Here is a 26,943-nt window from a genome sequence, read left to right as displayed (position 1 = left end):
GTAAATATTATCGCGTTCTGAGTCCAGAGGGGACTCAGAAGAAGGGGACCAGGAAGAAAAGCAGCTTTTGCTTTGCTATTTTGTACCGTTAAGAGTTTCAGCGTGCAAGGCTGACTGCAGGTAAAGAATGTCTTGGTAGCAGACCAGGCAGTGCGTTTTGGTTTTGGTTGTTCTCTTGTTGTACTCTTGGCTAGATCTGTACAAATTCAGCCTCTAAAGGTGAGGTCTGGTGTGGTTGTGTGACGCATTGTCGTGTGGTTTGAAAAACTGATCATCCATTTTTATCATTTGTTGACCACTCAGAAAAAGTTTTTAAAAAATAAGGAGGGATCATCGCTTCTCTGATGGTTTGAATATCTCAACGGAAAGCTTGAAAAACATGTTTAATATTCCCAGTTTGCCTACATATGTGTTCAATGTTGATGTAAATGTGTATGGGGTAAACTGGAGGTTTGTCGGGGTTACTCATTCTGTGCCACAGAAGTCATGATTGTTACTCTGTTTTTATTTAAATATATTTTGTAATTGAAAAGATTTTTGTAATTCATTTTTTATTTGAAAAAAGTACAAGCCCTGGCTTCCTTCAAGAAGTTGAGTTCTTTGTATCTACCAGCAACCTAACCAGCTGGCAATTTCCTGTCATTTCCTACGTGTTGTGGTGTTTGTAAACAACCGTAAAATGAAATTGAAATGTAGTATGTAGCAGCATCAGGGAACGTTCCTTGCACATGCTGTACAACTTTGAATAATTGTCTGAATATACAGTCTTCCCAAGCAAGAGCATTTCAGAGAGACGGGCCCTGCACGCAGTATGCTCTAGGTGATCCATACACAGTGTTCTCTAACCAAGAGAAAAATCCTGCCTTCCGCCTGACGCAGTGGTTCACAGACGGCAAAGCATGCCATGCTCATGTTCTTATTACCCAGGAGAAAGTCAGTCTGGAACCTCTTTTCCTTTAAAGCTCACAAACAAGCATTCTCTTATCGAAAGCTGGGCCATTACCAAGGCCCAGTGGTAAAACGCTGAAGCCGAAGCAGAAGCAGTCTGATGGGGGAGACATGCCTTCCCCTGTCTGGAGGGACACTTGACTGGCACAGATGGCATTTCAGCTCCTGCCGTTCATCTGTCCCCGTCACAGAGAGCCGCCTGTCTCCCGGCTGGATGCTAATGTAGCCCAGATGCCAGGCTCTGCTGTTCGTGCGGTTACCCACAAAGAGCAGCTTTTCCATATGGAAGCGCTCAGCTGCAGCCTGCCGCACCACTGCCCTCATTCCGACGTCCGCAGCGCGGGCCTCCGTGACTCCAGCAGCAGCACGCTCTCCAGCTACACATCGTTGATCGCGGCTCCGACGTGTTGTGGACTTCCGAATAGTTTTGGGCTGGCTCCGGCTGCCAGAGACGGTACCAGCTGAGGTTTAGTACAGGACACGTGAGGCTGTTCTCATTACCCCTCCGTCATGCGTGTAATTCGCAGGGATTGTGGAGCTACTGCAATCAGCTTGTCCTCCCACCACATCTGAACATTCCTGCTTATTGTAATTGTATTCTTATATGACAGCATGGAGTATATAGCCACTCTCATCATACCTTATCTATCATAGTCTTCATGTTCGCATCAAATGCAGAAACGTGTTTAAAATTATATTGTTTTATCCTGAATATGTAGTTATATTTTCTGCTTTATATCTTAAGTAGATGAGCTTAAAGAATTCCTAAATTGAACTGAAGTGTCTGAGAAATTGTCTAAAGAAATGAAGTGATTTTTTTCCACAATGTGCTGACAGAGTAATATACAGCCTGTATAAAAGCATTCTCTCTCTCCGCTTTCCAGTTCCAAGTTCCCTTATGTGTTTGTAATAAATCCTGAGAACAGGGCGTTTAGAAACATTCGAAAGTATTGATCTGAGCTAAAGTACCTCTTAGTTCATCACTGTATGGCATTTTAGTATTCATGAACAACGCCACATTTTTCTGGTTATGGAAGCTCAGCTAGTACTACACATTCTGTTATTCTGTTAAAAAAACATTTACATTAAAGAGAGTTTCCCCACACCCAGACGACTAATTAAACAGCCTTTAGTGGTCTAAAGTCTCTGATGAATGATAGAGGGTTTTTCTCGTGCCGTGAAGCATGTCCAGTCCGGCTCCTGGGTGAAGGGAGAACAACTGCACAGTCCTGATTAGCTCCTTTGCCTTTTGACTGCACTGTGGCTCTTCCCAGAGCTCAAGAGGATAGCGCTCCCGTCCTCTTCCGCAGCTATGACGGCAAAGCTCTTAGGAATTAGTAGTGAGGACCCTATGCAGAAAACCAGGGCAAACTCCAGAAGGCGGAGTCGAAAGAACAATCCGAGGTCCAAAAACTAGCCGGTGCAGAAGTACAAATAACCTGAGACATAGCCATAAAACGTGAGGAAGCCGAGAGTCAGAACCAGGACGGAAGCAAAAGTACCAAAACCGAAACCGGGAGACGTAGACGGGGAACAAGCCAGGGTCAGGAAGCCAAAAAACCAAGTAGTAAATATCAATGAGACTGGGAGTAGCTCTAGCCAGGAAAACCCCAATACCGAGCACGGGGAAGAGTGTGAGATAGGCTGGAGAGAAGGGCTAACTGGGAGCGGTGCTGGAATGTGAGGTGGAATGCCGATCCCGCGGGGGCGTGGCGGAACAGAAGCTTCGTTTCGAGCCCCAGCCTCGTGACTCCTCGTTTGTCTGCGGAGGAGTCACGTCGTGTGGGAAAGGGTTGGGTGCTCCGATCCGTGGCCCGTGGCGATCTCTCTGGCTTGGGCCCTGCCTCTCCAGCGGGCCTCGGTTGGCTTCAGTGGGGCACTCCTGTCCCCCCACTGTCGCAGCCTCCCTGAAAACAGAGCTCATTGTGGTTCCACCTCTCAGCCCGGGCCAGCTCGGCCATGGGCTTCCTGTTTCTTTTGAGATCCTCAATCGTTTAGCTGGGTAACAGGCCTTGTACTCCTGCACAACATCCGTGGCTCTGATCTCCGGCCCCTTTTCAATCATGCTGTCGTTGAGGACACTGACAGCTACCAAGCTGGCAAGCGTTTTTGGATTATTAGGTCTTGAATCTCGGGGAATATTCCCTCCCTTCTCCTGTCATGTAATAGCTGGAGTGGAAGGGCCACAGGCTGACCTTTCTCTGCAGGAAGAAGGTTTCCGAAAGGATGTTTTAAGGATGTGTTGGTTATAAAACGAAGGCCCCTTTTTATTTGTTTCGGTGCCTGAGACCCTCCTGTCGCACAGTATTAGAGCAGTGGGACGGACGTGGTGCAGTCTGAGAGTCTACAGCTGCCCTGAGCTGAGGCAGCTGGCCGGCAGCTCTCTGTGCCCGCTGTTTTTAGATGAACTTTGGCATCATTTCTTTCTCTGTGTCTGATTTTGGGGTTGTATGCAGGAGCATAGGGTGTATTCCCATCATGGGTGGGAGTGGGAGGGATGGGGAGTGGGATGTGGGATTTTCCAGATGTTGTGTTGTGGTTGGTCGGATGTTCTTGTACTCCATCGTTAAAAAAAATGTTAACAAAATCATATAGCTTGAACTGTAAAGGAACAAGTAAAGGTTTATTCCATGATGAAAAGAGAAGAAAAGAAACAATGTTTCAGCTGTGGAGCCTTCTTCGGGTGTCAAAATGTTGAAACTTTGTGTTTCATTTCTTCTCTTTTCAGCAGGGAATAAACCTTTACTTGTTCCTTTGCAGCCTACGCCTGCTGACGCAGCTGCCCACCTGAACTGCTTTAGCTTAAACTGTTCTGCACTTGTTTTGCCATGTGCGCTGTGTGTGGAGATACTGAGTTTAGGAAAAGACTGAGATTGTGTAGTTGAATGTTTCTACCCGTATCTTAGCGCTGTCAAATCCGTGTTTGATGTTCGGGAGCTTGCTCAAGAAAATGAGGTTTATTGAGGTATTGCCAAAAGTGAGAGCGACTGCTCTGCTTTGCTCCCACACTGTCAGACACACGTAGGCAGTGTGTGTGTGTGGGGGGGGTTGGTGTATGAGCACAGCCCTTGTTGTAATGAAGTCCTGCATGTTTCTGTCAGCTGTAACTTCTCATGAGCTCATGGTGTTCAGACACGCCTGTCAGAATGTTTGTGCGAAGGTTTTTAAACTCCGCCTTGCATTGTGTTCCACTAGTGTTCCACTTGTGTTCCACTAGTATTTGACCTTGTTGTCAGCACGTAGAAGTTTATTTTATTGCACCCGTATGCTGTTTCCTTTGTCAAACCTGTGTACATTGTATGTCATCCTTGAATTGCTCGTCGTTAAGCAAACAATAAGAACCCCAGTGTGTATCTGTATCTGTTCTATATTTCTATGCCTAGTCCCCCACAGCCCGCCTGGGCGTCAGGACTGGTTCTGGCCAGTGCCCTCAGTGATAGGATCTTCATTTTCCAGTTGACGATGGTTGGTCTTTGTTATATAACTATATGGCTGAATGAGTCCTTGTGTTTTCCCTGTTATTTTAAGGTAAATATTATGGTGGTTTACAGCAATGCTGTGTTCCTCTCTGAGGTGATTAAGATTGCATCATTCCATCTGTGGGCTCTGTATCCATCTGCTCTAAGCAAGGGGAAGTGCCGATTACTTTCAAATTGGAGCATTTCAGCACTTCAGTCATGCTACAGTTAGGCTCATAACAAATCATACACCTTAATGAAATCATAACCTCAGGAGATCATTGTACAGCACTCATCATTACCCTGGTCTTGTTTTGTGTGTAGTGCCTTGGTTTGACAGTCATGTCTGTGATATAACCACAGTTGAACATGTTTTTTTCAAAACACGTCTCTCATTCTGTTCAGACAGATCTGTGGAAGGACTTGCCACAGTGACACCCAAGCAAAAGGTAAGCAGAAGGTGCTTTCCATTCAGCATTCTCATGCAAAGCAGACTGTACTTTTGAAATCTGGCATTAAAAGGCATAAAAGTCGTTTTGGCAACTGTAGTTTCTTGTTGCGAAGGGACTGAACTCTCACATTATCGCGCTATCGCACAGGATGAAAAACATGTCCTTTCTCAGCAGCTGGGATGTGATTGTGGACGAAATGAGTTTTCTTTTCTTTCACAGTCCGTTTGCTTTTAAGAATGTTTGCAGGAGTTCAGCAGAGGTCTTGGCAGTAGGCACAATAAGAGGGTGTCAGACACAAATCCTGGCAGTACTGCGCAGTCTAAAGAATAGAATTCTTCCCCAAGGTTGTAATTACAGTCTAAAACGCCCAGACGGCCACATGTGTCCCTCCTACAGTATAATAAAGAGTGATTGGCCGACATGAGAGCACTGTAGCTTCAGCCTGTCCCCTGCGTGACTAGGAGTTACATAATTAATCCTTTTAATCTTCACATGGAGCCACCAGCGGATTAAAAAATTATCCAGTTGACTTCAAGTACTTCAAAGAACGATACGGGATTATGCTGCGCGCACATGTAGGATTTCAATTAAGAGCACGGTGATTAGAGTCTAAGCTGACTTGTGTTTTCCACAGCCACCGTGACAGAGGTATCGCTGACAGCCAGGCTGGCTGTTACCGTGCGTGTGAGCGAGCTGTCCGCTGTAACCCTGTTCGCTTTCTGGTAGCGTTAGGGGTGTCAAACTCGGCTGACACGGAGGTCCAGACTCATTTTACACGTACCTCACAGCGCTATATGCCATTTCTACACACGAAACCCTTTCACGCATTACACGGTATTATTTGTAGTGGTTTCCAATGACATACCTCCCTTTAAAATGCAATTACCCGGCATTTCATCATCAGCAGATCCCAGTTTCGCAGAACATCACCTTCTGAGATTAGTGTGTGCTTTTAGAATTTACTAACAGGAATTATTTGAAATATCATAATTGTGATTATTGCACAGCTCTGCTCTTCTGAAAAGAATATTGCCTGGACTTGTCATTCAACGGCTCTTGCGCCGTTAATTCTCAATTTGTTCTTTCATGGTATTATTTTTACAACGACGGAAATAAATGCGAAACTACCGGTTTGCACGTCAGCGTAGTAAACCGTGGGACTGAAATGCGACAGACAGGGGCTCTGGGGTTATTGACCAGCATGGCGTGTAAAATTCACTGCTGAGGTGGATAGAGAAATGAGGTAGAGGAGGCACTCGGCGGCTGTGGAGTCGCAGATGCGAGAAGCGTCTCTTGCTTCTTGGGTAACTACAGTACTATAGTAGTGGTTTAGTGTTTTTAACTGGGAAAAAAGAATCGGCAGAGTTGTTCATGGGATGCGTTAAAAAACCCCGCAATACAATTTCTTCTACAACTACTGCAGTTCTACAAATAATGCGATGAAAGAATACATTGACAGGGCAGCGGGCAGGGTACTGGGTTCAGCTCGGCCAGTTGGAAACGAAGTCGTTCCTGTTCATTATGAAAACGAGCTGTTCGCAGCCCTACGGCGTCTTGTACAAGGACAGAATATCTGAAGCAAAACACCTTTTCCGGGGATAATTCGGTCCGTCACCACTGATAAAATGTTCCAACATTAACACTTGTCCAACCAGAATCGCAGCCGCCTCTTGATACAAATACAAACACACAAGTTACAAGTAGGTATCAAAACATTTCTCCACTTCTCTCTGAACCACAGATCTTTATTTTCTTTTTTCTTCATAACATAATTAGAAGGTACTTGCCACCGTGTTCAAGAAAATCCTTTAAGTATTGTAAAAAAAAACACCAGGTGCAGTTTTTGAGTGTGAATATAATAGCAGCGATTTAATCTGAGGCTGCTCCACAAGTTGAAGGACTGTACTCATAAAAACCCTAGTGTCAATTTTACCGTCCTGCTTTTTTTTTACAGAGAAAACAAATTCCTTAGATTAAAAAAAAATAAAAGTCAAACACATTTAAATCGTTTCTTATCTCTTAAATCTGCTCCCAGCAAGATCTGTCATTCCCCCCAACGTTTTCCGGCTGTTTTCTCAGAAGGAAAACAGGTGTTCATTTTGCACAACAGTTTTATTCATGCCACCCCACGTGTCCTATTTACGGAAAGTCTTCGCAGCGCCATTGAGAAAGTGAGGAACCCGGTGTCAGCGAGTCTGCTCTGCTGGCAGTGCGCCTCCCGAGTCTGGTTAGACGGGTCCGGAGAGTCTGAAGGCACCGGGAGAAATGGGCAGATCTGGGAGGGATTCCCGTTGAAGGGTTACTGCATGACCTCAAACATGACACCGCGATACTGTATCTCGTTTCAGGCTGGCAGCAGTTCAGAGAGGCGCTATTGATCTATTGAGCCTGGAGCCCTTGCGTTGGCTTTTCGATTTTACCGCCGTTTCCGTCGGCTCTGGCGAGGTGGGTTGTGGAAGAGGATTTTGGTGGGCGTTGTGTTGTTCTGGAAACGGCCTCAGCTGGTGTTCTCCTCTGTGTTGCATGTTTCATTTGAATTTGGAGACAAATTAAAACGGCGGTAGCTGATACGGAGCTTCGGATGTTCGGGTTTCCCACTTATTTCTGCTTACCGTGAAGTTGCTCCCACCCCTACAAACAGCACAAGTGACGACCCCCGCCCCCGAAAAAGAAGGCGCTATATCTCGGGAACGGAAACACCCGGGAAGTTACTTTCAACGGCACAAACCTGCACAAAACTGCCCTAACGAATGAGGTGGGTTTCACCGTTTGTGCTGTTTGCAGGGGCCCAACTTCACGGAGCTTGTATTTGTCAGTGTCTGGCGGTGGTTAATCCCGTGAAGGCTGTTACAGCTCCTACTGCCTAACACAAAGCACAAGGCGCTGTGTCCAGAGCAAACTAACACGTTTCTGCAACGCTTTCTAGATTTGGCCAACGCGTTGGCATCTAATAAAAGCATTTTTTTTCTGCTAAGGTTGTAGTCGTTCAGACAAAATGAACAGCTCCGTACGTTCTGTCAGGTTTATTTTTTTACCAAACGTGTTTCATTCCCCACATTATTTGCTAGATTTTAGGTTGCCCTTTGTTTCTAAAAATAAGGGCATAATTCATTGGGACCTGTTTTAACAAATCGATACTTTTTCAACAGACAGCACTTAAAGAATTTAAAATGACTAGAGAAAACAACCAGCAGCAATCTGCTGCTGAATTAAGCATATTCGTAAATCGTGGTTTCTTTTAATTAGGGGAGGATTAGAACACTTCTCTCTAGCTCTTGACATCTCAGATGAGCAGATTACAAGCGCCTTTGGTGGTTTTAGCAAGTACATGCTTTCTGTAGCCTCTTCGTTTCCCTAATGCATTTGCATGATAAGAAGGATCTGCTTAATGACACCTGCCTGCCAAAAAGGGGACCTGCCACTTCTGAGTGTTGTTCCTGGCAGAAAACCAGGCTCGCTGGAAAGCAAACAGTGCTCTCTGTTACTGTTGTAAAGCAGGCAGGATCCCACAGACCCCACCATTATCACTTTGCATGTCAGCTCTAAAACCCACATCCATCCAGCTCAAGCCTCTTTAATGAGAATGATTTTTTTTTCAAAGACAAAACAATATTCCCCAACGTCCCTGGAAAAGTAATGCCATGAATGGTAGCAAAAGTTTCACAAGAAATATGACGGAGCTTGTGTTGTGTTTCCGTGTGGAAAGTCTCTGTATTTGTCAGTGACAGCACACCACTTCTAGATGATGCAGCTGGAACAAGTGCCTTTTCAGTGTTTAAGTATTGTGTAATTATATTGTCGTTGGCTTTCATACCTGTTCAGTGAAAGATACCTGTACAAGGAGAAGGTACAATTAAGCTTAGTGTTCTACACTCTCAATAGCCGAACAGGAATTTGAGAATATAGTCACAAAGCTGTCTTTCCACTTAGATTTCCATGTATTTTTCCAGAGAACATAGGAAGGGAGAAGTGGGTGAAGTGTCCAGCTGTAGCCCCCATGGAAATATGTTTTACTTTAGAAATAAAAATAAGGAATTCAAAGCTCATTTCCCATTCTGATCCAATCCTGCCGAACAGTAAGGAAGAAGGCTCTCAGTAGAGACGTCCAAATGTCAAAGTAAAATTCTTTCTTTTTCCTTGTGCTGAAGTTCTTTGGATGAAAGATTTTTCACGTCCAGTTTCTTATTAGGTTGCTGTAATGAATAAATTTGCTGCTTGCTGCCTTCACCTTCACCCAGAAATGAATTAGTAAAGATCTCTTACAGAAGGATCATTCATTCAGCTGCTGTCTGGTTGAGGAAAGGGAACAATTTTAAACAGTGTCAATGGCCAGGTCAGGGAACAGGACCACAGGAACACAGCCCAGTGTTCTCCCACTCGCCCTCACAGTCCTGCCAGCGTGGGTGTGAGGTGATGGCCCGCTGGAGAGACCTCATGGATGAAGTGCTCGTCTCACAAGCTCCTCTTTAGTCATGTCTGGGCACCTCTGTCAGAAACACATAAGGAAGGTTGCAAATGAGAGCAGGTCATTAGGCCCCTTTACTGTAGCCCATCTGGACGCTGGTATGTACTGGAACTGGCCTGAGCGTCTCTTCCAGTAGCTTCTTGAAAGAATCTGTGGTATTGGAGTCTTCTGGTTTGTGTCTCACTGTTGATTCTGACGAAGTCTCTGAGGTTTTTGAACTCTTGGATGGGGAACCACCACAGTCACAGAGCTATTCCACAGCTCTTGCTTGGAGGCCAGAGGTGCATCAGGTTGCTCTTTCTCTGGACCTGTCAGGTGGTGATCAAAATTGTAAACAATGTTCTAAATGAAGTCTTACTGGTACATTTTACTGTTCTAACAACATTTTCCTTCATTTAATATTTACCTTTTGTGCCATATCCTCTCACATTCTGTTTCCGTTTTCTAATCTCATCCCTGGATTGTGATTGCAGGGCCCCAAGGCTGCCGCTGTAGAAGAAGTGGTCTAAAAGTCTTGAGTTTCTTACTAAATCCATCTAAAGACCTCTGGACAGGAAAGGCTTCCCTGACGGATAACATGCTCCAGTCTGCTCCTGTTTCCACATTTTGACTTCACCATTCCTAAATAAACTCAATGTGTTCAGATTAGAGATACTGTAAAAAAGAATATGGCAAATTACCCTACTACTCCTATTGTATGACTGCTAGTCATAATTCTCTCTGTTGTAGCCACAGCGCATGATGTAACCATAAGAGTGCTTGTTTGGTATTTTTACTGTATTCGAATTGCCCCAAAGTGCTTGGCAGGCAAGATTAAATTCCATTTCCCACAGAGATAATGATGGTAATTTGCAGCCCTGGAATTAAAAGGAACCTTGATGGCATCTGTACTCTTTAAGCAGCAGCGTACAGTACTGCCTTCAACAGCATGTTAACTGTACAAGTGCCAGAGGAAGTGAGTGCTGGGACAGTGTGTTGCAGAGTTGAGAATAAACCTCAGTATTCAGATGTAAAGCTAGGTAATAATTGTCATTTTTTACATATGACAGCAATGTAATTGCATTAGTGATACTAATATGGATAAACATACATGCATTAATGGAGCTGTGAAATGTATAACCTTCGTTCCCATCTGTGGAGCTGACCTTTTTGGGTCCCTATCTTGAGTTAGATGGCATGAAGCAAGATGAAGACTAGAGAGCTGTCTTTGATGGGAAAGCAAGATATAATGGTTGCTTATCATAATAGCAGTGCTTGGGTCAGATCACGGATTGCTACTTTATGAAAGAATCTGAATTTGAGGTGAGTGGCAAATAAACACGGTGAGGAGCGTGCCTTACGTTTGTATGCCTTGGTGCTGGGATATATTCATTTTTTGGTTTATCTTCCATTTGTCGGATAGAATAAAACAGGTCAGTCTTGCATGCTAATTGAGGCTCCTCGAGTGGCCAACGGTAATATAGCGTTCGAGCCAGTTGTTTTTCCCAGCTTGACCTTTAAGAGAGAACACACCAGTTACGGGTGCCATGACATGAACCTCAAACTGCTCCCCGGAAACACCCTGCAAGGGCACAACATGTAATGTAAGAACTGTCTTAAAAGGGGCACCAGAAAGACCCCCAGACGTCTGTACAGGCACCTGCAGCCACGAAACTGAATCCTTATCCTAGTGTCAATGAACGTCTGTTTTTTAGCTCCGGAATCTAAATGATTCTACATTTTTGTCTTCCTCTCAGAAAACACAGTTCAGCCTTCGTAGGAAAATGGGTTTGTCCAGCAGGGAAGAATTTTGCTTGATATGTTTTGCACCACAGGAATGTTTTCATGCCTGACAGCTGGGACATTAAGGCATCTAAACCTGGGCTGAATTTGTCTTCCCAAAACCATTTCCATGTGGAAGGGGAACGCTAACAGAATTGCACAGGTCATTCCTAAGATCCCTGGTGTTCGGGGTGATGTTTTTGCTGAATCTTGTGCTCTAAAAGAAGAAAAACAGCTTAACCTTGTCGAAATCTGAACATTTTTAAACAAAGTATTCATAACCTTGTAACAGAGAATACCGTTCTTTGGTACATTATAAATGTTTATATTATAAAATATACAATAAGATATATTTTTGTCAGGAAACATTTTTACTTTTCTGTTTTAACTTTGGAATTTGGAGACAATAAGGCATCTGTGCCTCTCTGGGACCCTGCTTTTTCCTTGCCTTCAAGTCTCTGTTGCACCTCCGCTCTGCTCTTCAGCTTCCTGTTTCTAGTTCTCCTGCCGTGTGGCAGTGATGGGCAGGAGAGGACAGGCTTCTGCATCCATAACTGGGAGGTTGTGGGTTCGAACCCTGAGCGAGACACTGCTGTTGTGCCCCTGAGGGAACCCTGCACCTGAATTGTGCCAGCACAACACTCAGCTGTAGAAGTGGATGCAAATGTGAGTTAATTCGGATAAAAGCATCAGTCAGGTAAATGAATGTAATGATCAGAAGGTGCTTCAGGGTAATAACAATGTGCACTTGGTTGCCTTGAATATCATTATATAGGCTTTGGCAGGAATTAATTTATGTTTTTGGATATTTACAGAGCAGAGTAAGGAGGGGATGTAGAGATGAGAAGTTGCTACGTGGTTTTCTGTGATGCTAGCTGTGATTGTGACTGTTCTTCTCTTAGGAGAAGGAGTATAAAATAAAAACATTCTTTTAAATCTGAGTGGATTAAATTTGAAGATTCACTGCAAAATCAGGACAGTGATCTAAACAAATATATTTTTCATAATGATCTCCTTATTTCCATAATGCGTGTTTTGGCACTCAGCATGTGGCTCCACCCAGAGTGTGCAGGCGTCCCCATTAGCTCAGTAACAAGAGCCTGGGGAGGAAAGTGTAATTTTCCAGCACTAGGACCATTAAATAAGCTCTATTCAGGACCAGCGCTGCACACTAATTATGTTTGACAATTAATTGCATGGCCTGATTGTAGAGGGATCACAAACCCTCTGGCGATGTTGGCTTGGTATTTGGAAAGACTGGGAGGCTTCTGCATGCTAGTGACCTTTCCCACAGCTCAGACAAGTCCTCCCACTACTGCAGGACAGCTAGGGGGTAACGTTAGAGGTGCGACGCACGGTCTTCAGACTTCTCTTAGCGGCCTGAAATAGACGAGTGTTTTCATGACAGGAAAGAAGAAAGGTCTTGGACCAGTGGGTGCTGCTGTTCAGAGTCCAGATCCAAGACCTTTCTTCTGTGGCACAAAGGCCATTTCTCCTGTTCCACCATTCTTCCTTTTCAAAAGTACCGCAGATATCTTGGTGTCTTCATTTCAGGTAATGGGAAGTGAGAGATCATGTGTGTTAGGTATGTCAGCTCGTACTTTTCCACGTGGCACTGACTCCACTGGAGCGAAGAGACAAGTCGAGCACTGCAGGGCTGGAATATTTTTGTATATTCGGTTGGCTACACTTCAAGAGTCACCAAGCTGTTTCGTAATAACAAGAGGCAGATGGACAGGCTGAAGCCGTGCTGTTCTCTGCGTGTACAGCACCTTTACCAGGACAGCTGTTCCAGTGGTTTTTTGTAAAAAAAAATCCTGGAAAAGACGGACTCTTGCTATGGAGGTCTGGTTCTTCTTTTCCCAGTTTTCCAGAGTCCTGACTTTTCATTCCCGTGAGAGATGGTCAGCAGTTAGCAGGGACTAGCCTCTTGTCTCTCACCAGATGATAGTAACCACATCTTCACTTGCTGCAGCCAGTTCGTTACTGACTCAGGGAGGCTCAGAAATCCCAGGCAGGTAAAGAACAGGCACAGTGCCATTGTTGGCAGCCAACAGCTGTTAAAGTGTTTGGTTAGGGTTTGTCAGCTTACAAAAATATACTATCGCAAGGCAAGATGAAAGTTTGTCTTATCTCTGCGTGTACATACTGGATATGAGCATGTACAGTATTTGACAACATAATGAGTTCTGGTAAGTTGTTATGTCATGGTATATGATAAAAGTGTAATTTTCTGATTAAGAAGAATGTGGATTACTTGCTGTTTTCTTACGGTAAGTGTTTAACGCTTTCTTCACAGTTATTCACAGGCTTAAAGCTTAAATTGAGCTTAAGCTAATGTAAAGAATCTTTTTCAAAAAGCATTTTACATGACAATAAAACAGTAGTACTGGTACTAACACATGAAAATGAAGCTAATAATTATACAGCGTCTTGGAAAATTATTCAGATCATTTAATAGTTTTCACATTTAAGTAAGTAAATGACATTTTGCTGTATAATGAAAGAAAAATTGGAAAATAAGGATGGCCTAACTATTCAAACCCTTTGCTGTGGCCAAGATCAGGAGAAAGGCATAATAGCTGTTCAAAGACCCTTAATGATCCTTTAAATAAAGTCAGGCATTAAGATCAAGGCACCAATACACTGCCTAGATCAGCCTATCCCTCCACACTCAGCTGCCAGGCAAGGAGGAAGGAGCTGGGGGCTAGTCTGGATCTTCAAAATATCAGACCCCAAGTGGGCTTTGCAACAGAGCACCTGCAAACGTGGAAAAAAAGTGTAGTCAGACCAGTCAAAGTGTACAGTAACACTTTGCATTTAGACAAAATAGTTCCATCTGACACAAACCCAACATAGTGCAGCATCTCTCTGTCGGCACCATCTCTACCATCCAGCGTGGTGTCATAGTTCTGCTTCATCAGCTGGGACTGGGAAGCTTGTCAAGACTGGGGGGAACACAGATACTGGCTAATCATAGAGGAAAACCTGCTGTAGGCACAAACTAGGACAGAAATTCACCTTTCAGCAGGACAATGGCACAAAGAACAAGACCAGAGCTCCACTGGAGTGACTTAAGAATAAAAGTCCTGACTTGAGTCGTATTGACCAGATCTGCCTGAAGAATGAGATAGAACAACACCAGGCTGGTGGCGAGTTGGTGGAGACTGACCCCACAAGGACTTGCAGCTGGAACTCCTGTAAGAGGTGCTCCCACCAGATACTGAGCTCATGAATCTTAACACTGATGCAGTCAGCGTGTTTTAGTTTTTTCTCCTCATGCTTCAGTTTCAGCGTTCATGTTTTGAATTATGTACATTTTTTAAAACGTGTATAGATAATTTTGTAACTTCACAAAATGGGACAACATGAGCAGGGCATGAATACTGTATGCACTGCATACGTTTTCTAAGCACTGTCTGTTCGTCATAAGGAAGCTAATTTCACATAAAAAAGAAGGTCAGGCATTTAATCTACGATCTTATGATGTTGGGAGTGTTGAGTTCTGGTAGTTTTATACATTGCTTTGTGAACACGTGATCTCACCTTCAAACTGTATGGTGAATACCATGGCAGGGCACGAGTTCTCACTTGAGAGAGATTAGACTGCAGCTTCTGAAACACTTCAAACTGTTCTTGTTCCTTTGTGTCAGATTGGTACTGCTTATTATGTGCATTAATATAATGTGCTGCGCTGCAAGATCATAGCAGTAGCCTGAGGCAGGAGATGCACTGATAGGGCTCTGCTTGCTGTCTCGTAGAGCTTGCCTTCATAAGATCACCAGCAGGTTTCTCAGGCAGTGGGCTGCACAAAGGATTGTTTACCAAGGACCTTAATACCTTAAGCAAGTTATTATAGAATATTGCTTGATATTTGTAACAAAGCTTTTAAGAGCTGTTAACGTTAAACAGACATCTTTTTGTGTACAACATGGCATTACTGTTGAGTGCTATAAAAGATTGTTTTAATGTTCACGGTCATAATTCTTGGCTACGAACGACAACAAAAGGATATATGGGCCTGATTTTCATTGTTTTATGTAAAAGCTAATTTACATTCTAGATTGTGTTTAAATTCAAACAATTCAAGATACTTTTGGTGGGAGGAATTGTATGTACTGCAGTTGCACAAAGATGTGGGCCATTGAAAAAGATTAATATGAATTAATATATCAGATGATGAGAGTATTACTGTATAACATACACTTAGGTCAGTTTTTCAGGTTTTCATCTATGGTATAGTGATGTTTTTATACGACTGTCAAGGAGATGATCCTCTTAATATTCTTTCATTATAAACATATAGACTTATGTGATTTCGTTTGATATTTGTAAAATTCCCTGTGCTGTATATCAAGTAGGCCATGGAAGGGATCTTAACATTGATATTTTCATTTTAGAAAATTACAGGTTCACTATTGGACTGAATTGAATAATTTGCCCCTGTCAGGCAGGTATAGAAAATTGTTTTTGATAGATCACCTTGACCAGTTCCTTAGGATCTGAAATCGACATTTGTTTATTCATTCATTAACTGAGCATTGTCATTATTTAAAGCACAGTTCGCACCCTTTATGAAACACCAATCAATCTGGGGCTTGAGAAGCACTTATTGTACAACTCTGTGTTGTTTTGCATTCCTCATTGGACTTTTTTTCCAAAAGCGATTTGTTATTGTAAGGTCAAAATAAGCTGTGTCTGCATGTCCTTTCCCAGAAAGATTGGCTAAACGTGTGGGCACATTTTGGTCATGGGACACAGCAAGGGGAGCCATCTGAGCATGCTGACCAGGCAGGTATGGGTCACTTCCAGGCTAGGAATGCCGCATTAAGGCACGGCTAACACACACACACAGTTTTTTTTTCTGCCAAAGTGGAGAAGGACAATATAAATTACAGGGGTCAGAGACGAGGCCATTTCTGAGCCCCTGGTCTCAGTTCACCAGAGTAGTTTCTAATCGTGGGACAGCAGCCCTTTTTGTTCTGGGTACTGGCATGGAAGTAAAGTTTAGAATTAGGAGCACCACAAACGAAGCAGGACTGCTGCTGGCCTCCGGCTTTGTTGGGGCGAGGATAACATGTGCCTCTACTAGCCAGGAACTAGGGCCAGTGTTCAGGAGGCTGGATCCTGTCTAAGATGATCCGAGCACTGTTGACTTTGGGGCCTGGTGTTTAATGTGTGCACGGATGACATATTGGCTTAAATGGGGATTTCAGCTGTCTAATAATGAATTACCCCCTGCCCCACCAGTGTCCAGGAGGAGTGGTCTTTGGGGTGTAGACAGATCTGCATCAGAGAAACACTTCATAGGTCCAGACTGTGTTTTTAATGTCCAGTAATGGACAAAAGCACACCTAGTGTCACTGCACTGTGTATTGGGATTGATGTATCACTGCACTGTGTTCCTTAGTGGTTGATGGCGTCATTAATTATTTTTATTATTTATATTTCTCGCTCATTTCCATCTATTGTTTTCTAGGTTTTTAGCAGGAAATTAGCTTGTTTTTCCTTTTTTAGATCAAGCATGTCTGTGCAGCAAAGCACCAAACAGATTAATGGCTTCTCCTGGACAGAAAAGAGAGACGCTGCATTGTGTTTGATCAGTATTGAAATGCAGTTCTCAACACTTTACGTCTTGAAATTAGGCTTGAAAATCTTAGAAAAGGAATTCCTCCAGAGAAAAAAAAACTTCTTGGCATTTAAAAATGTCCTGGATTGCTATTGCATTCGTTTTTTTTTGCTTTTAAGCAGAATTATGAAATGTAAAAAGCTAGCATGTCACGTTGCTGTTGTACTGGAGATACTGGGGTGGAGTAGCCACCAATAGGTTAGACACCAATTACTGGAGTCAATTCCCTGTTTTTCAAAGGATTGATACCTAGGAGGACGGAGAGGAAGAGCATGGGTGCAGCCGCTGTCCGTGCCTCTTCCCCTGGCCGAAGCTGACCCGTGGAGTGTTAGTGTGAAAGTCCAAGCTGGAGTAGGGGACCTGTGAGGGCCACTCTGCTGTCAATTCAGTTTAAAGCACAAACACAAGAAATAACAAGGGAACTGGGAGAACAGCTTGTTAGTTTTTAATTGCTTCCCAGTCATTTTTACATGGGTTACACTTGTTTGTTCCTGATCACAGCGAGGAGCTTACTTTCCTTCCTGAGGTTGGGCCTCAGTGATTAGATTTCCACAGTCAGGACTGGTGTCTTATGTTCGGAGCTCCAAGAGAGCAGTCCTTTGTTTAGTCTGACACCCAGGGGAGTATTTCCTTTTGTTTCGTCTGCTCGTGATACGGCTCGTGATGTATCTCCCCCTGGGCAAGGCAGGAGTGTATATGCTTTACATTTAATTACCTCATATTTTTAATGCCATAGCTGTCAGTAGTAAATTGGATCATTCAGATCCTGCCAAACAAGCAAGTCAAATAGAATATTTATGTCCTTCTAATCACTGTGCCACATTCAACTGCTTAAACACTGTGCTGTTCAGGCTAATTTTTAAATAAGCATGAAGTTCAATTGCATTGAATGATCATGGTAACAGAGCCTTAAAACAAGTGTTTTATTTAAGCACAAAGATTGTTTTTAAGGTTTGCAATTTAATTGAGAAGGTTCACTCACTGTGAAGGCACTTGTAAGGGCTCCCCTTGCTTCTGTCGTAGAAATTCTGTGAGTCTGACATCATTTTTGTTAATCCTTGAACATCTTCCACATGATGTAATTCCTTTTTCATAACTTGGGTTCAGGCTGATGGTTGTCTGTGCCTCTTCTGTACAGTACTACTGTAGGTCCTTCATTCAGATAATCCTCCAGGCTACTGGGCTTCCTGATCTCTGGAGGCTGGAGGAATATGGTGGAATGCCGATTGTATTCAGGTGATACAAGGCTTCCTGGCTTATTTCTAGCTGCAAAACAAACCTTTGTTTTAAATCTTAAACCTTGTTTCAAATCTTGACAAACACATATATGAACTCCCTCTGTCAGTAAGTTGTTTCCATGGTTTTTCACATGATGCAAGCGTCTTCTCTGACCAGAAAAAACAGTGGGGCCAGATTAAAGTTTCACAAGAATTTAGAACATAGAATTTTTTTTCTGTATGGAGAATATTAATATTCAGCCTGAATGCATTTATTTTAGTGGAAAAGTAAAAAACCCAAAGGTCAAAGTGGCTCTGCAATGTTTCCATTTGCAGATGCAGAAAAACGTTTTAATTTTTTTTTTCCTGAACATTGTAACATGAACATTTATGATTTTATCACATATTTGGATTTGCAATTATCTTGTTCCGGCTGTGCAACATTATCGGCGTTCACAGAAAATATATGCAGAGAAAAAAAAACATCTTTTGTTTTTCTTTAAAAAATAAAAGTGGCGTTGTGTTTTTTCTGTAGGTGCCTTGCTGGCGATCGGGGAAGCAGGAGGCGGCCATCTGGGTCTGCATGAGTGAGGCTGCACCCAGCGATGGAACCCTGTCCTACACTGGCCTGGGTCCTGCTGTTGAGTCTGATCACCGACTGGCTGAAAACTGTCCACTCACGGGACTTCATAGCCACAGACATCATCTATCTCCATCCTTCAAGTAAGACTTTAGCACATAAACGGGGGCTTGTATTTACTGCCAGAGGCACTGCTGCATGCAAATGAAATTCTTTCAAAATTACTATAGCCCTTCTGGATCTGAATGAAGAACATGTCCGTTAAACAGTGCCATGACCTTGTAGCCTGAGCTCACCAGCTCTCAGAAGCTAAGTACGGCTGAGCCTGGTCGTAACTGAGGCGAAGATCAACAAGGAGAACCAGGCTGCTTCTATAAGTGAAGCAGATGGACCAGTAGGAGGCACTTTTCCATCTGTACTAGGATTCCCATAACAATGCCCCAGTGTGGAGATGGGCGCATGGTTTTGGAGAAGTTGCATTCCTCTTGGAAGAGGTGTTAAACACGGGTCTTGATTTCTACAAAAGCCCCTGCCACTGTGTGCAAGAGTTCTTGCTAAATTCAGTCCCAGACTTGGCACAACCCAACTTGCCACCTGTTCCTCCTTGATTCAGCTGGAATATAACAATCGTATGAATCTGTATTCTAATGCCACTAGTGACCACGGAATGTGCTTTAGCCCCACGGCGCGCAACAGAAAAGCCGCTCATTTTAATGTGGGCGTCCTGCTGTTCACAGTGTCATAAGGAAGGTCACCTTGCTGCAGTGGCTGAACTTCTAAACATTCAGTTGTAGTAGAAGAGATATGCAAATATTTCCTCAAACATAAGCGGGTTCTCTGGGAGCCGTGTCTGGCCCCGGTGCCAGATTAAAGTGTGCCGGAGAGAACCTGCTCCATAGATCACCCCTCTGCAGGCGCTGCGGATCCTGTTTCGATTAGCCTCATGACAGGGTGTGACAGGGCTCCCCCAGGCTGCCAGAGGGACTCTAGCCTTGCCATTGGCCTTGGCTGTTCATTTCATGGCCTTGTGTCTGTAGCCGTGTTTGATTGCTGAAATTCTATAAGCCAGGTTGGAAAAGAGACGCCCAGACCTTGAAAGCAGTGATTAGGGGAGGGTGTTATTAGGGCCTGTTAATGTTCGTCGTGTCTCTCTGAAGGGCTGCCTACACGACTGGGGCCAAGGCAGCGCGGCTCAGACAGCAGGGGCTTATCCCTCTCCTGTGATCCGCGGCCAAGAGAGACCCGGCTGCAGCTGTGCACTGCTCCTCTCCGCGGGCCCTTTGAAGTGCTGAAGCACCCCCTTCCCACATCTCCGCTGAGCTCAGCACCGGGGGTAATCAATAATATCCAGGGCTCCAGTCACAAGGGCCCCGCGCCCCCCCCCCCTCGTCTACCAGCGGTTAACAGCGCTCCCCATCTCCACAGCAGGCTTTTATCCTGAGCCCTCAGGTCGGAGGAGCCAGTGAAGGGGTTAGCTGCAGCCTCCGTGCTGTGCTGCTCCTAATGAGCATTTGTTTCCCCCTCCAAGATGAATTAATATCAATGTTGATTTGATTACTGAAAGCACTCATCAGAGCATTAAAGAACTGGAGTGCCCGGGTATAAAACAGTGATGAGCACAAATGCAGTTAATTAATTGGCAGCGTTTCGGTCACAGTCAGAGTGGCCTGAACAGAGTGTTCTGTGTGGGCTTTTGCACAGATAAGATGCGGCCGCTAGTGATTTGAAACTGGTATCGTTTAGCTCATGTTTCCCACGCTTCAGTCCCTAATAAACCTTGAAAGCACGGCACCACTGCTGCAAGCGGTCTACTGCAGGATGGGCCGAACGGCCTCTTCTCCTTCACAGCCTGTGTTTCTTGTCTTTACGTGCCAATATCCTCAATAGTTCGGTTACATAGAGCAGTTTCCCACTGACAACCCACGCAGGTACAACCAGCGGATCCGTTGGTTGATGTTACAGGTTGTTTTTCTTTCCAATAGTAAAAGTCTCTGCTCAGATGAAATTCTTTCTTAATCTCTGTGGTTAGTGAAGCAATTAAGTAGCAGGGTCTGCTTTTGTTCAGCTTGCTGACCCCAGGGAAAACTTTCCATCGGCGACAGAGCCGCTGATCCCTCCTGAGCATGACATTTCCAGCAGACCCCTTTCAGCCTCCTGAGACTGACAGGCTGGCCGCTTCCTGGTGCCACACACGTCTCTGGAAGACACCAAGTGCTGAAGCCCCGAGCCCGCCATGCGCTGCAAGGGAAGATACCGCACAGCAAAAGTGTTCAGGCTCATGTTTATTGGTCACAAAGTGTTTTTTTCCAAGGAAGAACAGCGAGAAGAAAAGCCTTTTCTTTCTGTCATGATATGGAGTGTTTTCTCATTTCTGTCAGTGCGGGCTGTTCCAGGCGGAGGATTATCGTGCAGTATTGACTGAAGGACATGATCCTCGTGGAAAGGACACTACGGTCAGGACAGAGGTGTTCCTGAACAAGGGGAATGCATGGCTTCTGTGTCACTGCAGTGATGCATGTCATACTCTCGCCTCTCTGCCACAGGTTTCTTTATAAAGCAGCATATCTGTCAAAGTTATTGGCCCGTACTGGGATGCAGTCGACAGGAGGAATGTGAATGATAAGGCATACTTGTGGGCAACTTTGTGAGAGTCTAAGTGCGCTCCTCACACTGCTCGCAGTGCCGCACACTCTTTCTCGGGCTGTTTACTCCAGCAGCGGCTGTGAAATCGCGGTCTTGTGCGAGCACGCCGACTAGCCCACATGAGAGCCACGGCCTCGGCGGGCTCGTACCGCAGCGGGAGCTGAGCCGCGGCCCGGTGCTGCGTGATGGGCGTGGAAATCTGGGGATTCTGAAAGGGGTCATGTCTTGTGCTGATGGACTAACAGATGGACAGGCTTCAAAGAGCTGTCTCTCTTGCAAACGTACACCATTCTGAAAACCCAACTTCCTCTCTTCCTTTCATGCGCACTAATTAGGCTCCACATGGCTTGGCAGGACAGCACCTGTCTGATTTAATACCTTCCTGCTCCCCACCGCCCAGCCTTTCTTATCTGACCCTGGCCTCCTCTCTGTCCCCCGAGCTACACTCTAGGGATGTCGGGGCCTTCTCCCGCTGCGCCCCAAAGCTCTGGAATTCTATCCCCAAGGATATCAGAGTCCCCTTCTCTGAGCCCTTTCACACCCCAACTCCAAACCTCCTTCTCCAGCAGGGTTTTGACTAAATTCATGCCCGTGTCTTCCCCTGTGCATCTTCTGCCACACTCAGAACCCTTGTTTTCTATTGGTCGATTGTAGTATTGTTTATTGTATTATTATCTCCTAGAATCTTTTTCTTACTGTAAAGCGCTTTGAGAAGCTACTTTTAAAGGTGCTATATAAAACAAAGTCAGTATTAGCGTTCTTACCGGTAGGTATTATTACAGGTGCTTTAGCCTTTCTCCCTGCAGACACTGTCACTGTGTCTGGTGTCTCGTCACTGGGACGCCGCGCGGCCTTTAGCGATGACCGAGGATTGCTTTTTGATGGGTTTCGGGGAGGGATAATCTCCCGAAGGGACAAGCCCTCCCCCAGACCGAAGCAGGACCAGCAGCGTGGCAGAAGTGTCAGTGGGCTGAGTGGCAGGCTTTGTGCTGCGAGTGAAGTCTGGACGACCCTCAGATCCCCAGCTGTCAGGGCTGATGGGAACAGCGCGAACAATCCCGCTGCTCGGCCACAGCAGATGGCTCAGCCGTGCAGCTTCAGTTTGTTTGGAAGCGAAACCACGGCATGCGAGCCTGTCCTTGTGCTGTATTCTTGTCAGAGTGCGGCCTTTTCTGAGCCGAGAGACTCCGGCTTTTTTAACCCTAATGCAGAAGGTAGGAAAAAATTAGATACTAACATCTCCTTTGCTAAAAATGCGTGCTAAGGAGCACTTTTCCATCTTTTTCAAAAGTGAATGTTGCAAGGGAGGGATCGCACAGCACCTCTGATAGTGTAACGTCTCCTTTTTCTTACAGCCACTCCATACCCAGGTGGGTTCAAGTGTTTCACCTGTGAAAATGCAACAGATAACTATGAATGCAATCGCTGGGCACCAGACTTGTACTGCCCCAGAGGTGAGTCGCGTGAAAACCTTAGATGGGTCTTTTCCTTCTGCATGTATGGTTGGATTCAAGTTAATTAGCTGTAGCCCTGTTCATAAAAGGCTCTTTGTGTGTCTTCTCCTTGTCTTTCCCACTGTTTCTTATGCAAACTTCACTTAGGCTTCCTGGGGAACAGACCATTCCTAGAGTTATTTTCGATCTTTCTTTTTCTTTGCATGTCTGGGGTCACGCCTCAGAGCTGTTGTACTAGGCTTCTCATTAAAACGTGCAAACAATAAGATGAACCACAGTGCAGACACGTCAGACAACCGCCAGTTGGCATGAGTGGCTGGAGTACAAGGAGGCCAAAGTGCAGTTCTTCCCAGGTGGTGGGCGAGCGGTGATATACGAGTTAAAGTTAATTTTGCCCACCCTACCGGGTGAAAACTGAGCACCGCAATAAAACGGAGAATTGCCAGGTTTACAGGTTGGCAGCTGCTTCAGCTACCGCAGTCCGAGTCTGGCTCCTGGACTAGTTCACAGATAAACGTCACGCAGCTCTACTGACCTCGTCATTGCGAGCAGTGCAGAGGCTGGGGGAGGCTGTCTGGGTCGTACAGGCCTTGGGAACGAAGACCACGTCTCTCAGCTGTTCTATACAGTGGCCTGCCGCTGCCGGTTTGTGCCAGTCTGCCCGTCAACTCCTGAGCAGGCTGACAGATGCCTCCTCTTTACAGCCATTTCCGTCTCAAAAGTCTCTGCATCTTCTGAAAGCGCTGAGCATGAAAACCTGGTGAAGTACAGTATACTCACCTCTCGCCGCTGACGTTTCTTTGCGCCTTTCTTTCAACAGATCATCACTGCAAGGGTGCTAACAGTAAACATGCTTTTTCCAGAAGCCAGGTACTGCTTCACGAGTCACAGGATGGACTCCCGCGGGGAGAGCCTGTCGGTGACGAAGCGCTGTGTGCCCCTGGAGGACTGCCTGTCAACGGGGTGCGCGGCGCTCTCTCCTGAAGGCCACAAGGTGAGGGAGGCAGGCCTGTCTGCTGACCGGGCACAGAGGTTTCCGCAGCGTGTCTTGTGCTGGGACGGGACACACTGTAGCAGTACCCCGGAGAACCAAAAACAGCCCACCAATGTCAACACAATATGAGAGAGCAGAGTAGTATCTTCAGTAATTGGTGCTAAACAACCAAAGAACCTCTGTATCTTATGTGTTTATGCAAAATCATATTTAATGCAAGGATGTTAAGCTCTTTATATTTTACAGATTTTTGAAGAAGTATCTACCCAGTCTGTACAATTCATATAGAGGAATATTGTTTGCATGAAAATAATGTTTTATAAAATGCAAAAATAAGCACCAGATTTGATTCACTGTGTTTCCATCCGTCCTTACTAAATAATTTGGGTGATGCTCTTGTCCAAAGAAACTTACATTTATACCAGTTTCATCAACTGGCTATTTTTACTGGTGTGATTTAGGTGTAATTATCCTGCTAAAGGACACCAACTCATTATCTTCCAGTTAAGTGTCTAGAACCCTGACTACCAATCCACCGACTGACAAGCCAGTCTCACCCAGCTGATTTAAGTCATCATTTCCTGACTTTTGCTATACATCTGTATACATCTTGCAGACACCTCTTCTTGCATTTCTATTGCTTTTATTCTATATGTGGACTGTGGTCCACCCTACAAAAAAACAGAAAACAAAGTCTATCCTGGGTCTGTCTGGCGTCCTACCTCCAGCTCAGAAGCAGGCGTCCTACCGCTTTTAATGTCCACCTTCTGTTATTAATTCAATGTCGACATTGTGTCTGTTTCTGCATTGGTGGTTTTTGGGTTCACTAGTTTCTTTTTCGGTGTTCTTCCACTTCCTATGGCCAGGGGGCTACCTCTCAAGCAGGCAGGTTAAGCTAAAGCTTATTGTATAAATACTCAATAAACAGTCACAAAATATCAGATTCTTGGAAGGATTCTTGGATTCCTCGTGAATGATTTGGGGATTGTATGTTGTCAAATATGCTTTTTATTTAATCCTTGCATTTTCCAGAGTGATCTGTCTTATAACAAGCTCAAGAGTGCAGTTAAACTGCTCCTTCCCAAGGGCTGTGATTTCAATCCACAATGACTACTGATGATCCAGAGCCTTATTACTGAATTCAAGAGGCACCCTTCCTTGACAGGTTAGGCTTTAGATCTATCCGACAGGCTTTTATCGGCCCGATAAGGCTGCAGATATATCTGCTCTCTAATGGAACATGGCAGTAGTGCATAGGGCCCCGGGACAAAGCAGAACTGTCAAACTTCCTGCCACGTCAGTGTTTGTGAACTGAATTTGAATAAAAGGTTCTGTCAGTATGTGGAAAGACTAATTGCATTGTCGTTTTTCACCCTTAGATACACTGTTGACTAATCTGAGTCCTTGCTTGTTTTTTAATGAACGCAGGTGTGCACCTCATGCTGTGAGGGGAATATCTGTAACATGCCACTGCCGAGGAATGAGACCGATGCGATATTTGCAACTACTTCGCCTCTCAACAAAACACCGAGCCTTGTGCAGAACCCTCTGGTTCTCTTCAGTGTATCCTGCTACAGTCTCATTGTTCTGTGGCTTCCATAACATTTGAAGCACAGCTGAAAGGGAAGAGATGTGGGGACTTATACTCAACTAAAGGCCAAATTTCTGACTAAAGTATTAAAAAATGTCGTTTTAACTTATCATAGTTATATTACTTTGTTTTTTTATTTGATTTTTTTAAACAAAGAGATTCAGGAAGTAAACTGAACAAGATGTCTATTACAAATAGCGGATGTACTCCAGAGACTACGTCGACCTCTGAGCCTAAGATGACATCTGTGAGCCCATGTGTGGAGCACAGTGTGGGGTTGAAGATTGTGCCCGAGTGCTGTAATTCACTGTTAATTCCAGCACTGTATAACAGCCCCCGGACAAGCCAAGATTAATATGCCTGGGCAAGTCAGGAGTCTATGCCTGTTTGTGACCTCAGTTTCATGTTTTCATTTTTTTTTCTGTATATGTGTTTTGTACAGTATATATAGTATTTATTTTTGTATAATACATTTATACTAGAATGTTCAAATGTTAGATGAATATTAAGCATTTAAATTTAAAACACAACATACAACACATACAACATTTAAAGATGAGGACAAAATTTCCCAGCTGGCCCGTGGACTCTGTGTCATTCTGTATGATGGTAAAGGTTCTTTTTTGACCAAAATGATAAAGCAGCACCTACTGTATAATACATTACTAGCCAGTCATTTAGCTCTTAATAGAGACCTTTGCACATAGGGATATTAAGATAAGTTATTTATAGGTCACAATTAAAAAGTAATTGAATAAATAAGGAAAATAAACAGATAAACATTAATATGTGAGTTTCCACAAAATTTCTTTAAAGCAATGATTTGCAAAATAAATATTCTTCCGTTCTGTAAATCAGGGGGACAAGCTTAGCATGTTCTTTCTGAATATCTTCTGATGGGGGGGGACTTTTTGTTATCACTGAGCCCATGGTGTGGTCACAGAAGTATCCTGACCAGATAAGTGAGGTTATCTGTATTTTCACTGTTAATCTGGGCAGTTTGCCTGTGAATATGACAGAGGGTTTTTCCACTACCTCTCAGTTGTTCTACAGAATGCACTGCGTGCACAGCAGTTTCACTCCACCTACTTCAAATGGATCCTGTACCAAGAATTTTAAGAATATGACTGTCAGCAGAATAAATGTATGACCAGTGATTTCAAACAATGCCCTTTGTTGGACTGTACTTATTTGTGTTACACTATAAAGCAAAACATTACAAGAATGCTGGATACAGTATACAAATCATGTGTACCTGTCGATTTTGCATGGAGCAATATACAGTATACAGTACATACAAGTGACAGAACTTCTCAGTATGAACATAGCAAAGCTGTTCAATTTGATAAAAACAAGCCTGAGCACTTTTATTAAACAAAGCATAACCATATATACTTGTGTTCAAAGCAGTATGTACCAAGTACACAGCTCGTGTATTTTAAAGGTAATATTGATGTAAATGTTGTAAAATTGGGAACATGTTTGGACAATTTATATTAAAACAATTCGAACAGAAAAAATGACTGACCACTTGATGAATGATTACGAGTTATTGATATACTTAAGCTAAATAGTGGAAATCACAGCCACAGGTGTCACAGCTTCTGACAAGTCAGTCCAAAAGGAATTCAGCGGATTGTCACGAAACTGTTTAAAATGCGTGCAGCCACAGAAAAATGCAGCGTGTGAGGACATAAGGAGAATTACATTCCTGTTTGATTTGTTCTGAAACCCTTCGTCCAGAGCGCATA

General features: G+C 44.2%; 1 protein-coding gene across 3 annotated transcripts in view; it reads left to right on the top strand.

Moving 5' to 3' along the window:
- The window catches only part of lypd6 (LY6/PLAUR domain containing 6), a 32,317-nt gene extending 5,605 nt beyond the window's left edge, over positions 1–26,712 (top strand). Inside the window, exons 2-6 of one of the 3 annotated variants that reach the window (XR_016093936.1) lie at positions 18,466–18,653; positions 22,509–22,607; positions 23,471–23,601; positions 24,634–24,766; positions 25,030–26,712. Coding sequence is in view for 2 of the 3 variants with exons in the window: in XM_088931134.1 (XP_088787260.1) it covers positions 18,536–18,653; positions 22,509–22,607; positions 23,471–23,601; positions 25,030–25,203 (522 nt within the window). In the remaining variant the exon portion in view is untranslated. Of the gene's footprint in view, positions 1–18,465; positions 18,654–22,508; positions 22,608–23,470; positions 23,602–24,633 lie in introns of all 3 variants that reach the window. The other 2 variants (XM_088931134.1, XM_088931135.1) reach the window with 2 other exon arrangements.
- The last annotated feature ends 231 nt before the right edge of the window (positions 26,713–26,943 follow it).

The sequence above is a fragment of the Atractosteus spatula genome, chromosome 13, assembly GCF_055471065.1.
Source record: "Atractosteus spatula isolate fAtrSpa1 chromosome 13, fAtrSpa1.hap1, whole genome shotgun sequence".
NCBI lineage: Eukaryota > Metazoa > Chordata > Actinopteri > Semionotiformes > Lepisosteidae > Atractosteus > Atractosteus spatula.
Note: the sequence above shows the minus strand (reverse complement) of the source record. Positions and strands in the feature narration are given on the sequence as shown.